The following is a 12,609-nucleotide window of genomic DNA, read 5'->3' on the forward strand; positions in this document are numbered from 1 at the left end:
TTATCAGGTGGACGCCAGTGTTCGGTGTCGGCCTATTGAGAAGCTAACTATAGTTTCGCAAGGTGTATAAGCATCGTTATCTTTGTCCTGTGAAAGGTCGTCGCCGTGATATCAACTGCTGTACGCATCAGATGCTTGGGTACACAGTCATATCATTATCAGACGAACGCCAGTGCCCGAGTCAGCCCATTGAGAAGCTGGTGGTTTCGCGAAGTAACGAGCATCGTTATCTTTGCCCTATGAGAGGTCACCGCCGTAATATCACCTGCAAGCCAAGTAGAATGGGCCAAATTAGTGCCGTGCATGGTGGTAGTAGTTGGAAGAGTGCCGGTAACAAGATGATGATTGCCGGTACTCGTCCAAGAACCATAGAAGTGTCCGTGTCCGTCGCTCAAGCTGACTTCGCTTAACCCATGACTTGACTGCTGTTTGCACGGATCTTCAATCTTATTCCGATTTCAACCTCAAACTTGGTCAAACTTAGCACCGTCTGATCGATCCAAGTCACGCTCTATATAAACCCCGACCAACATGTCCTACCCCGCCCAGCCATGTTACACCTCGACTTGCTGCCTCCCGTCGTCGCTGCTCTCGTCTTCGTGCTCCTTCTTCACTTAGCAGCCTATTTCTTTGACCCGTACGGCTTTCGTTCTTTCCCCGGCCCTTTCCTCGCAAAGTTCTCTGACGCATGGTTGGGATGGGTATCATATGGGGGTCACCGCTCCGAGACAGTGCATGAGATGCACAAGAAGTATGGTGAGTATATGCGCTTGATATAGTAGCATTTCGTTGTCTAACCCTGGGCTATAGGTACCTTTGTGAGAATAGCACCCAACCACCTTTCTATCGCTTCCCCGGAGGCTCTACAGGTCGTGTATGCGCATGGCAATGGTGCCTTGAAATCGCCCTTCTACGATGCCTTTGTCTCGATTCAAAGGGGCCTCTTCAACACTCGGGATCGCGCTCAACACAGCCGTAAGCGAAAGATCATATCGCATATATTCTCGCAGAAGAGCGTCTTGGAATTCGAACCGAGTCTCCGCCTTTATGTTGGACAACTTATCAGTCAATGGGAGCGCTTGTTTGACGGTGCCATCAAGGGCGAGTCGGGTACTGAGGGTGACGGAGGCTGGTCCGGTCACGACGGTCGCCTCTGGCTTGACTGTCTTCCTTGTACGTCTCTAATTTTCAGCTGTACCCTGCTTACACCTCATCTAGGGACCAACTACCTCGCATTCGACATAATCGGTGATCTCGCCTTTGGCGCACCCTTCGGAATGATCATGGCCGCCAAAGACTCTGCCCCGGTTCCCAAGAACAACGAGGAAGGCCTAGCTACTATCGGTGAAAAGAAATCCTGCGCGGTCGTCGAGATACCAGCCGTCCAAATTCTAAACGACCGAGGCGAGTTTTCAATGACCATGGGCGTCTTTCCCTCCTGGTGGCGTCCCATCGCGCGAAAACTGCCAATATTCCAAGTCGGAGGTAAAGCGGTAAAGTCTCTCGCCGGTATCGCTATCATGGCTGTTGCGAAACGGCTGGCAATACCTACGGATAGAACTGATTTACTCAGCAAGCTCCAAGTCGGCAAAGATGACAAGGTGCGCCGATATCCTTGTACCATAATGCATCATCAAATTTCCATAGGGCAAACCCATGGGTCGAGAAGAACTTACTGCCGAAGCTCTCACGCTTCTCATAGCAGGCTCGGATACTACGTCCAAGTATGTGCCTATGTCAAAGGGATGATCTGATTCTGATGAAAACTTTGCAGTTCCACTTGTGCTATAATCTACTACCTTGCCAGAAACCCGCACGTCCAAGCCAAACTGCACAAAGAACTCGACGAGCAGCTCAACGACTCGGTATCGACAGCCGACGAGGTGAAGAACCTCCCTTACCTCGACGCATGTATCAATGAAGGTTTGCGGTTGCACTCGACGTCTGCTCTGGGTCTCCCACGGATTGTTCCCGAAGGAGGGATGACGGTCCATGGACACCATTTCCCTGAGGGTGCGATTTTGAGTGTGCCGAGTTATACAATCCACCGGGACCCTGTGGTGTGGGGGGATGACATTGAAGAGTACAGGCCTGAGAGATGGTTTGAGAGGGATAATGGGCTCATCCAGAAGACATTCAACCCGTTCTCCCTTGGGCCGAGGGCGTGCGTAGGGCGTAATCTCGCATCGTTGGAGTTGCAGATCATCGTTTCGTCGATTTTGAGGAGGTTCCATTTCGTGTTAGAGGATCCTGATGCGGAGGTATGTGGCTTTTTCCCTCGTGTATGTGTTGTTGTGTGCTGATGGTGGTGATAGTTACCGACGAGGGAGGGTTTCTTGAGGAAGCCGTTGAAGTGCAGGGTGGGTATCAAGAGGCGCGATGTACTCTGAATGTACCGTTCAATGTAAGCCCGAGGAAGGCAATTGTATTTTATGGACACTGCTATTGTAGGGGTTTCGATTGTAGAAAGGTTGCGCCACCGTGTCTTGTCCATGCGAACCACTGTCATTCTCATAGTAAAGTTCAGCGGTCACGGATGCTAACCTCTACCACACCTATCCCGTACCGCCCGCCGAACTTTCCCAATCCATGTTAAGACTTCGCCGGTGGCTTTCGCAAGGAAGAAATTTTTATTGATCTTCACAGACCCAACCGAATGCCAGAAAAGACCCAGATAGTGATGTTCTCATTTCGAGTCACGTCAATGAATTGGAACTAAACAAATCCAAGCTTTGACGCAAGCTTATCTGAACCTCTTCATATCTGAACTCAGTCGAAATGTCGCCAATCATTTCTCACTCGAAATAGAAGAAGCGGCAGTGTGAGCTATCTGCAAAGTTGGAGAGAATTAAGCATTTGAGAGAGGCAGACATCGGATACCTGAGCTTGAAGACGGTTGCTGATATCCTATCCTGTTGGGCTTGTCCCATTTCAGTGGCACCAGTGGGACCTGATTAAGATTTCTTGTCCAATCGTGCAGATTTGGATCTCCCTGAAAGCTAGCAAAGTCGGATAATCGCGCTTTGGATAATAGGCTGCGAGGTCGCCAATAGGTGATGAAGGGAAACTTTTAAAACCGTATAGTACATCAACCCCTTGAAGATCTAATTGACTAGTAGGGATGGTTTGGACAAAGTGTACAACTGATAATGGGGTTCCGTAGCCTTCCTGTAAAAGTGAGTGCTGAGGCGTGCCAGTGTCAGTGCTTTCCGCTAGTATGAGTTGTTGAAACTGGAGTTCCTACTCTCGTACTTTCGGCTCTCGACTAGTGCGCAGCGTCGGCCGGCAATTTCTACACTGTTGTCTCGGTGGTTATGCTTGGGCTGATGGTTTTATAAATAATCTTTCACCAACGCGACGGACTGGAATGACACTCTTCACTTACACCACCTATAGATAGGCATAGAGAATGATGTATCCCGGATGCTAGAATGATCCGGAGATGGATGTCAATTCCGCTACGATGCGGGCAAGTCACCCCGGTGCATATGTATTAGCGAGATATCATGTCGCGCTTATCATGTCGCGCCTTCGTTCAAGTGGGTCGTCCGTGCGGATGTCTCACTTTGTATCAGAAAAGCCACTTGGTTTGCTAGTGGTAGTATCGACGGTAGATCTTCTACAGAGGACATGTATTCATCTTGGTGGATCAAAACTATTTTCTCATCCTTCATTTCCAAGACCTAAACAGGTAACGCGATCCTCGCTTGTTCTCGTGTCTGAGGTCGCGTTACCAGTGCGTCCCGCGGAAGTTTCACTCTGTATTGGAAGATCCAGCCGGCGCAGGGAGAGCTGAACGAATTCCCAGGAATATCAAGGATCAGTGCAACACAGCCGGCGGAAACATTTGCCCCTTCATAGGTTCCTCGATGACAATCGATCATCTAGGTTCCACTCCGCGATCGACTGTGCATCGCGGGTGTGGGGGACTCGACTCTACATCTGTCCTATCTTTATATCGTATGATTATGTTTACATCACATGAGCGTCCTGGAAGAAGCCACCGTGAGTCTTTGTCTTCCGAAAATATCACCGGATATGTAAGTAACAACTTCTCACGGACCCGGAATCTATTTGCTCTAAGACTTCTTTCGTGTCATGCTCTTTCTTCAAGACCATGAACAATGTCCTCCTCCATAGCGTCCACGTCCGCTGTGTCTTCTAGCACTGAGTCGAATGCGGCTCCTTCTTCAAGCAGTACCGACTCGAACAACAACAGTAACCCAAGCTTCTTTTCCCCAGGCTCGTCACCCCCGCTTATCCTTGCGTTCCTGGCAATTGGGCTCTTCGCTGCAGCGATGATCGCAGTGTTTGGATGGAGGAGGATACAGTTTGGGACCGCGGTTGGATCAAGAGCAGATGTGGATGAGCGGCTGAGACATTTAGGCAAGAGGCCAAAGTTGTGGGATTTATGGACGGGAAAGCGCGCAAGCACGTCAGATGCCTGGGAGACTATAATGGTGAGCTCGGTCACACGATCATCCATTGTAACTAACGCTGGGGCTTGTAACAGCCCATCTCTGCCATCGTGCATTATCCCATCTCTGATACCAAACGTGATCACTCGAAGAGCAGTGTAGCCTTTCTACCACTTCACCAGTTTCTTCGATCACGTCGAGATGGAGATTCTTCATCTCTGAATGATGATGATGACGACGATGACAACGACGTATCAGGACCAGTAGATGTGCAGGTGGCCGTAGCCGTAGCTATGCCATCGCCACCTATAAAGCGGTTATCCATTGCTCCCTCGAGCTCCCCTGGAAAAGAGCCGGAGAAGATTACGGACGAAAGGGCGCTGGTGGAGTACTTCCCTGGGACTTTATAGTGCCCGAATACCTTGGCGCAGAGACGGGAGATGAGGTATCAGGCGGGACTGTATGCTCTGACTTGCTCCTTTATGTATCAGTCGTCCCATTTATCTGTACTTCTAGGCAATGCCTTTGAGTTATTACCACGCCATCATGAACTATAAATGAGCTCACCTGGGACTGACTAACCCCGTGCTTGTCCTTGGCCTGAGCGTCGAAGCGTCAGGATGTACGTGTCGGTAAACCCCAGCGACGGCGTAAGCCCACCAAAGTAATGGTTCGCACCCAAATAGTGCCCCCGAGTAAGCGTCGACGCCGTCCCCGGATTCGCAAAGAGCGTCCTCATCATCATCTCGCGCTGTTTACGGCTCAGCATAGCCTGTTCCGCGCGCGTCAGCGGAACACGCAAGTACCGATAAATGCTCTGCAGCACGTTATGGATAGTCACCGTGTGGTGGTGGGTGTTCTCTACGCGAATAGGTCCCCACGACTCAGGGAATGCGCCACACGTGATGATGATAAAACGGAGGTGTCGATCGACAGCTCGAGCGAGCGCGATGTACTGGTATTTCCCGTTGGAGTCTGTGGCGCCCGTGTCGATAGCGGAGTATTCGGGATTTTTCCACATATCCCAGTGAAGCCGACAGGATGATGGAGCGACACCCGGTTGGTATCTAGAGTCGTTGAGGTGGGAGTTGTCTATCCGATAAGCGATAATAGGGTGGGGGGATGGGTTGGGCATGCTTAGAGAAAAGAGAAGACTAGGGAAATTGGTATTCGAACAGAGAAGTGGTGGCTTATAAGTATAAGCCGTGTTGAGTCATGCAACACTTCAAGTGGACCCGTGGTCCACAGATGGACAAATGGATATTGATGGTTTATGGCCTCGTTCTAGGAGGATGACTGCACTGTGTGGCTATCTTTGCATGTACGGCTGCAGCCAAGATACTGTGCTGTAATTCCTGCCGCGTCTAATCAACAGCTAGTAATATAGGTCACAGCGTGAAACGTACCTCTGAGATTGCCGTCCAGTGAAACGGGGTTAGTGGGAAGTGGGAAGATAGACGCCTCTCTATCGTGACTCGGAGTCTGATGATGGTTATTTCGAGGTCCGAAGGGTAGTATCGGAAGAAGTTATGTAATGTCATGTTCCAGGCAAAGAATCTTGGTACCGGGGTTGAGGCTGGGGGTGATTCAGCTCTGAAAACGAGAGCGTCAATCAATTTGAGAGGATGTCGGAGAAGAGTAAATAAAGCACGGCTTCAATCATATAACGATCGAGATCGATAACGACTCGCGACTCGCAACTGACCTCCTCCTGGGTCTTCTACAATCAAATCATAAGGAGATCTAGCAGCCCCAAGATTGTATCTGCGGCGTCGATCCTCCCAGTCCCGAAACTCTAAGTTCCGAGCTCATCAAAGTATGCATTATGATACACTTCTGGTATTTCCGTATTCCCTTGACCCGCTAAACTGCGTACGCTCGGTGTAGCTTTAGCCACAGCGGTCATAACAGACCATTCGGGTGGGCCGAATTGCGCCCCTTTCCGCCACTGGGATATAGCGATATCTTGAAGCTTCCACTGTGGGTAAGATTTCTTGGACAATTCACGTCTCAGAATTTTCTGCAAATAAACGTCAGGACGTGTCGGAACAGCGTGATTCTTGTTTCTTACATATTGTCCGAGTGGTAGATGGCTGCTTGTATTGAGATGAGCAGACCCTGATGATAAACGGGAGGTCAGATGATGAAATAACAGCATCATGATTCTGGACGCACCCGGTAAACCAATGATATTGGAATAGATGAGTATCAGCCGAGCCAGCCCCGGCAGCTTGGACGCCAGCAAATCAAATGTCTCTGGAGTGATTGTGAACACGGATACATGTAAATTTTTCAAGAGCTGGGCACGCGAGAAGATGGTGACGACCTTCTCCAACTGGTTATAGGTTAGACAGTTGTTGGGAAGTGCGAGGCTAGTAAGCGTGTCTGAGGAACGATGCAGACACACCTCCAGAACATCGAGCGGCAGACGGGAGGGGATCAAGCTCAAAGACTGGAGATTAGAGAGCGGGAGGGTATGCTCATTCACATGTTCGCCAAAAAAATGCTTCATCCACTGATTTGACTGAGTAGAAGACGTCATCTCCTCTAATGCGACATCTTTAAGTGTATGGGCATGCCGGATGAGTAAGTTGACGAGGCATGTTAGGTCACAGAGAGTGTCCACGGTGACATGCAGAACTCTCAGGTCAGTGAAGCAAGGAAGGAGACTGAAGATGTTTGAAGGATCGACGTGGTAACTGTGTACCTTGAGACGGCGGATAGTGGAGCTGAAGCATCGGTAAAGACAGCCCTCATTGAGTGCTCCGTCTTGAATAGTATTGCCTCCTCGAATGGCGAGTTCCATGTCTTCAAGAGAGGGGAAAGTCGGATGACTAGCTAGCATATGAATGGATTTTGGTAACGAAGCGTCAATGGTGAGTTTTTTGAGGTTCGTTCCAAAGGCATTCCAGATGGAAGCAAAAAACTCCATCGGGACCTCCATGGTATCCCATACGATAAAGATCTCTTGTATGTCGTTCAGATAAGCTAACATCCCAGACATAGCAGACAATTGCGCCCTCAAGATCTAAGGAGTCGATTGTAACTCGTTAATCGACGCAGGACTAATTATGACGTACCCCAGCAACAATTCTGCTGTCAGCTTCAGGAAACCAGGGATAGTAAAATTCGAGGCGTCGTACAAGCTTGGAGATGTCAGAATCCCTTTTCAATTTTCGTCAGATGACAGAGCGAAGGAAAAATAAAAACCAGGTATACCTGAGGTGTTCTATCACCTTTAGATTGGTGTATCTTTCCAACTTGACGGTGCGATACCGCTCCGCCATGGACGCGTGAAAGAAGGCAGGGTTGAGTGAATATAACTCCTTGAGGTATTCATCGGAAACGTACGAGGTGACGCATTCCCAGACGTCGTAAGGAATGTCGGTCATGGTGGTTGCAGTGCGAGTGGATCAATAGAGGCCAAGGGTTGCTGCGTTTTGATACATATGATGGCGTCACTAGAGAGAGTAAAATATTCGAGATTATTTTTGTAATCAGCAAAGACAAAAATATCTACGTCAGAGTGCTTATGTCAGGCGAATTCGGGCCGGGGTCACTTGCCATTAGCGGTATGACGGCCCAAATGTTTCGTAAGACAGCTAACGTAGGCACAGCACCTTACCCTGGTGTGGAGTCCACGAAATTGAATCAAAATGCTCCTCTCTGCACCACCATAATGCCCCCCAAGGCCAAGTCTCCCAAATACGCCCTCACTGAGGCCCAGAAACTTATGTATAACTCCGAAAAGCTCGGGAACTTCCGATGGATTTCCAAAATGGTAGCTTCGTAGTTCCTCGTATACACTTTCCGAGAAGGATTTGGTACCTGCCAGTCTTCAGCTTGAACTGGCAGAAATAGGTTCGTCCTTCTTCGTCATATTTCTTTGTTGCTCGTGTGACCCGGGACTATAACAGGTCAATACGCTGAGATCGCTTCGAATAATCACGTTCCGGTTGGCTTTGTCTTCGAGAACATCGACACCCTGATACACCCTGATTTCCCGCTGGAACACTACGAGGCTCTTCAGGGATCCATACTGGTGTCCGAGTTCTTTGGACACGTCTGTCATTTACACGCCTATGTCGCGTACCGTCCACGCACGAAACAGCTCATCGTGGCTACTTCTGCGACGGCTTCGCTTCTGCAAGCCATTCAGGATTTAAGGTTCATGAAACACCGACATCGTTCATGCCGAGGGGTTGTCCACTCGGGATTCTGGAGCCTGTATAAGGGCATACGGGATTCCGTTTATGCAGGAATAGCCAAGGGTTTTCAGGAGCATGATGTGAAAGAGCTTGTTATAACAGGCCATAGTATGGGTGGTGCCGTGTCGTATTTACTTATGACAGATGCGCTCACCCAGAAGATAAATATACCTCCGGATATGCGACTCAAGTTGGTGTCGTATGGTGCACCGAGAGTCGGCAATTCTTCCTTCGTGAAATGCTGGCGAGAGTTAGTGTCGAGGCACCGTGATACGCACGGGGAATCTTCTATGGTGGAACTATGCGTAAAGGCATACAATGACGGTACAAGCTCTTATCTTGTTCTGTTAGTAGCTCCTGACTGACATGCATGCGTAGGGGTCCCGTCATTACCACCTCTCTCTCTCGGTTATCGGCATTGTACTGAGAGACCTATGTATCTCGTACACGGGCGCGTCTTTCGCGTACCCGCTTCAGAGTGCGAGTTCTCTCTTTTTGTTGCCGAACCTCCTAAGGCGGATTGTATGTCCATCGAACATCCAAAAGGGGGACACAATTATTATAATGGACGTGATATGGAACAAGTACTGCGACGGTTAAATTGGCTGGAAAAAGTAATGGGTGGTGAAGAAGATTGGATAGAAAAATACAAGCTTCATGCTGCCAAACACCTCAAAGCGCCCAGTCCTGTAAAATCGAAACCAGTTGTAAAACCGTAAAAGTCGACAACATTTGTACAACAACCTCTGTCGATAACTTCTTTACGTTTTAATATTTATCCATACTATAGAAAGAGTCATTAATATTCAGTGCTCCAATCTTTCGAATTTGCTGAACGTGTTACAATTACATTTAGTATCGAACCTGTATACCCTTTGTCCGGCTGGCGTAGCATATCCATTACAAAGGTTGGATAGTGGGGTCGGGTCCCACAGGAACGACACGCGTAGGGTTGATCTGAAACAGATGTTACTCTCCGCCATCGAAAAAAAACCAAAGAGATTCATACATGAGGGTGCGACCAATAATAGTGCGTCTTGATGTGTTCAAAGTTTGTGGAAGACTTGAAAGCGTCATTGTTCCAATACAGCCTTTTCATCCACCTGAAGAATTTATTCTTAGAGCAGTAACACAGGCGGGTGAATGAAACGTACGCGTTGATTGCAGGATATCCATCGCGGATGGTCCTGATGTTGCACTTGAAGTGGCCGACGTACACTGGGTCAAATCGAATCTGGCGTTATGATTAGACCAATGTCTTGACAGTCTACTATCAAGCAGGAACATACGATGGTGACCCATAGTCTGATATCGCATTCCGTCAGTTGGTTTCCAACAATATAGTCCTTCCCGGTGAGAAGCTTTTCAACTTTATCGAGGGATTCGAACAATTTGTACACCGCATCTTCGTAGGCAGCCTGAGTTGTAGCAAATCCAGACCGATAAACGCCATCTGGGAAAGAGCATGGTCATAACCAGATCATGAAATAGGCGAATTGTGCGCTCACTGTTAATCGTGGGATAAATCCAGTCATTGAGACTATCAATTTCAGCTCGTAGGGACTCAGGATAAAAATCAAGAGCCGCCTTGTCCGCCGGAAGCTTGTCATTGAAGGCCGTGTTGAAGATTCGGATAATTTCAGAACTCTCGTTGTTCACGATGGTCTGTAATTTCTTGTCCCAGAGGGACAGGCACGGTGAATCTTGGGTATTAGTCAGGCAATTTGAAAACAGAACAAGGAGTCAACGGCGTACCGTCCCTCGTAATTCGGCTCGGCCTTGAGATACAGGTCCTTCACATGCTGAGAATTGTACAAAGGATCGGCATCTGCGCCTGGAAACTGATCTGCAGTGGCAAAAGGCCAACCGTCCGTACCCATACGGGGTGAGACAACGGTAACAGCTGTTTGACGACTCGTTAGCCAAAGAGAGATGGCAATGAGAATTTATATACTCACGAGATATATTATCGAGTCCTTTAAGCTTCCTGACGATCAAGGTTCGGGTTGCCCAGGCTGAAAACAGTCAGCTCTATACTGTTATCGGCAGTAACATCCTGCATTCACGTACGACATGCGTAGGAAACATATAGATGGTAGCGATCTGGAAGATGTTGCTCAATATATACTCGATAGAAGTCAATTTACTGCTCACCAAGCTCTGGTTCAAATTTCCCGCCTTTTTCGATAACATTTCGGAACGAAGAGGGTGCGCGTTTGAAAGTGCCATCGTCTGAAGTTTTCATTACTGAAATATCAGACTGAGACTTTACAGTTCTGGAGGCCATGGAAGAAAATGTTTTCCGGGTTAAGGACAGCGACAAGGTGAAAGACGGTGAACGTCTCACTAATAGTGAGAGTACTCCTGGTAACATGATACGGCTGGTCGGACCGAGATGACGTCAAAGGAACGCGAACAAAATAATTTTGAAAATAATCGAAAAACCATGTCGACCCATTCTTCATTTCGCTTCCATGTCGTGGCCCATCGTCGTTGTAACCGGTGCCAACGGGTACGACTCCTGCTCTCTGTTTTATTTCTTTACTCTGAGAAAGCTTCAGCGGTGTCGGGTTCTCGATATGCCAGCGACTCATCTTCGAACTATCCGACACGGACCAAGCCTTCGCGTCACAATCCAGTTCTCGAGAAGGGGACCTTTTCCCGTTCCCCTGCGAGGGTCTTACTCTCATAATGGCGTGTAGAAGCTTTCATCGCGCGGACACGGCGCGCCGTGAATTGTATGCGTCCCTGGATTCCCACATGGCCAAGAAAAACACAAAATATGGAGGACACGCGAAGCGGTTCAGGGAAAATCTGAAAATAGAAATTCACACTGTTGACCTTGCGGAGATTTCAACTATATTTGCTTTCGCCGATGAAGTGTCCAAAACGTACGTCGAGCGCTGGTTTCATTTCGCCCATCTGACTTTTACCAGGTACCCATATATCTCCCATTTCATTTTTAATGCAGGGGTGGCCAGTTATGACCACATTAACTGGTGGAAAGTGGCCCAACAATTCGTCGTGGATCCTATGGGCATGGTGACGACGCCTCGGTATAATGTGCATCTTGTCGGCGAGTCGACCAAGGATGGCCTGGGTTTAGTCTGGCAATCGAATCTTTTTGGCCATTATGTCTTGGTGGGTTGACTAATGTTCGCATTCTACGCATCTGACTTGTACCGACAGTTCCGTGCCCTCCATCACCTCCTTTCTGCTCCAGCATACAGTGGGATACACGGGTCATCTGGATGTCTTCTATCGAGGCCTCTCCTGACCTTTACACATCCGACGATTGGCAGTTAATAAAACACACCATTTCATACAACTGCAGTCAAATACCAAATAGACATCCTCGGAACACAATTGGACCGGATTGCCCTTGAAACGCCAGATTCTGAAAAACGAATACGGCACATTGTTGCCCACCCAGGAATTGCGTCTACTTCGTTTTCGAACAAGCTTGTCAATTTTTGGACAAACGTACTTAAAGTCGTCTTAATGTACATCGTAAGTGATATTTACCTGTCTGTGCTTCACTTAGGCTGAACACGCTGCGGCAGGCGCGTTGGTGCGGGTCGCGAAATCATGTGATCGATCCGTTCAAGGCAGCAGTATCAACGATATACGTTTGCCTGGTGCCATTGTCGATTCTTGCCTCTTCACAGGTTTACAAGAACGGCATTTATCGACCAGTGAGGTTTGCTTCAGAAACAGATAGGCTAGGACGGGATGAGGTTGGCGTCCACGTCGTCAAGTGGTGGCCAGAGCACCAGCGGGAAGCCGAACTTCTTGTTGACAGGTGCAACAACCTATACGAGGAGTTCAAGAGTCGATAGTCTCTTTACAGTACACTTTCAGAATGATTACACTGGGTCAAGCGCAACTTTACACCTCCATTGAGTTCAAACGTTCCCGTTAAAGATGTCCGCCTTTGTGCCCAAATAAAACACGGGAATTTCTCCTAGTCCTGCATTGACTTT

General features: G+C 48.5%; 7 protein-coding genes across 7 annotated transcripts; 4 read left to right on the forward strand and 3 right to left on the reverse strand.

The window, feature by feature from the left end:
• Nucleotides 1–551: 551 nt before the first annotated feature.
• Nucleotides 552–2,390, forward strand: EV420DRAFT_1646722 (cytochrome P450 monooxygenase; the record flags this gene model as incomplete). The annotated part of the gene is made up of 6 exons (XM_060477945.1): nt 552–756; nt 811–1,173; nt 1,219–1,601; nt 1,648–1,724; nt 1,775–2,261; nt 2,316–2,390. The coding sequence occupies 6 exons, from the start codon at nt 552–554 to the stop codon at nt 2,388–2,390; spliced, it is 1,590 nt and encodes a 529-aa protein (XP_060327021.1).
• A 1,734-nt stretch (nt 2,391–4,124) lies between these two features.
• On the forward strand, nt 4,125–4,828 carry EV420DRAFT_1646723 (uncharacterized protein; the record flags this gene model as incomplete). Its single annotated transcript, XM_060477946.1, has 2 exons — nt 4,125–4,460; nt 4,514–4,828. The coding sequence occupies 2 exons, from the start codon at nt 4,125–4,127 to the stop codon at nt 4,826–4,828; spliced, it is 651 nt and encodes a 216-aa protein (XP_060327022.1).
• On the reverse strand, nt 4,740–5,913 carry EV420DRAFT_761774 (uncharacterized protein). The gene is made up of 3 exons (XM_060483377.1): nt 5,825–5,913; nt 4,986–5,764; nt 4,740–4,941 (listed from the first exon to the last, which is right to left on the reverse strand). The coding sequence occupies exon 2, from the start codon at nt 5,551–5,553 to the stop codon at nt 4,996–4,998; it is 558 nt and encodes a 185-aa protein (XP_060327023.1). The 5' UTR covers nt 5,554–5,764; nt 5,825–5,913; the 3' UTR covers nt 4,740–4,941; nt 4,986–4,995.
• A 300-nt stretch (nt 5,914–6,213) lies between these two features.
• Nucleotides 6,214–7,810, reverse strand: EV420DRAFT_1646725 (uncharacterized protein; the record flags this gene model as incomplete). Its single annotated transcript, XM_060477947.1, has 5 exons — nt 6,214–6,438; nt 6,490–6,536; nt 6,594–7,446; nt 7,499–7,583; nt 7,638–7,810. The coding sequence occupies 5 exons, from the start codon at nt 7,808–7,810 to the stop codon at nt 6,214–6,216; spliced, it is 1,383 nt and encodes a 460-aa protein (XP_060327024.1).
• A 287-nt stretch (nt 7,811–8,097) lies between these two features.
• On the forward strand, nt 8,098–9,345 carry EV420DRAFT_1622031 (Alpha/Beta hydrolase protein; the record flags this gene model as incomplete). Its single annotated transcript, XM_060475763.1, has 4 exons — nt 8,098–8,199; nt 8,237–8,279; nt 8,336–8,950; nt 9,005–9,345. 4 exons carry the CDS (start codon nt 8,098–8,100, stop codon nt 9,343–9,345), a joined length of 1,101 nt encoding a protein of 366 aa, XP_060327025.1.
• A 181-nt stretch (nt 9,346–9,526) lies between these two features.
• Nucleotides 9,527–10,913, reverse strand: EV420DRAFT_1646727 (glutathione S-transferase; the record flags this gene model as incomplete). The annotated part of the gene is made up of 9 exons (XM_060477948.1): nt 9,527–9,583; nt 9,636–9,729; nt 9,781–9,860; nt 9,916–10,079; nt 10,135–10,329; nt 10,359–10,529; nt 10,585–10,641; nt 10,697–10,729; nt 10,781–10,913. 9 exons carry the CDS (start codon nt 10,911–10,913, stop codon nt 9,527–9,529), a joined length of 984 nt encoding a protein of 327 aa, XP_060327026.1.
• A 187-nt stretch (nt 10,914–11,100) lies between these two features.
• Nucleotides 11,101–12,465, forward strand: EV420DRAFT_1646728 (3-keto sterol reductase; the record flags this gene model as incomplete). The annotated part of the gene is made up of 6 exons (XM_060477949.1): nt 11,101–11,138; nt 11,188–11,517; nt 11,563–11,767; nt 11,816–11,927; nt 11,976–12,136; nt 12,190–12,465. 6 exons carry the CDS (start codon nt 11,101–11,103, stop codon nt 12,463–12,465), a joined length of 1,122 nt encoding a protein of 373 aa, XP_060327027.1.
• Between the last annotated feature and the right edge of the window lie 144 nt (nt 12,466–12,609).

Source organism: Desarmillaria tabescens (genome assembly GCF_030435595.1).
Source record: "Desarmillaria tabescens strain CCBAS 213 chromosome Unknown EV420scaffold_37, whole genome shotgun sequence".
Classification (NCBI taxonomy): domain Eukaryota; kingdom Fungi; phylum Basidiomycota; class Agaricomycetes; order Agaricales; family Physalacriaceae; genus Desarmillaria; species Desarmillaria tabescens.

What these genes read in the sequence shown, in the direction of transcription:
- EV420DRAFT_761774 (XM_060483377.1), bottom strand. Translation starts at nt 5,553, where the DNA reads ATGCCCAACCCATCCCCCCACCCTATTATCGCTTATCGGATAGACAAC.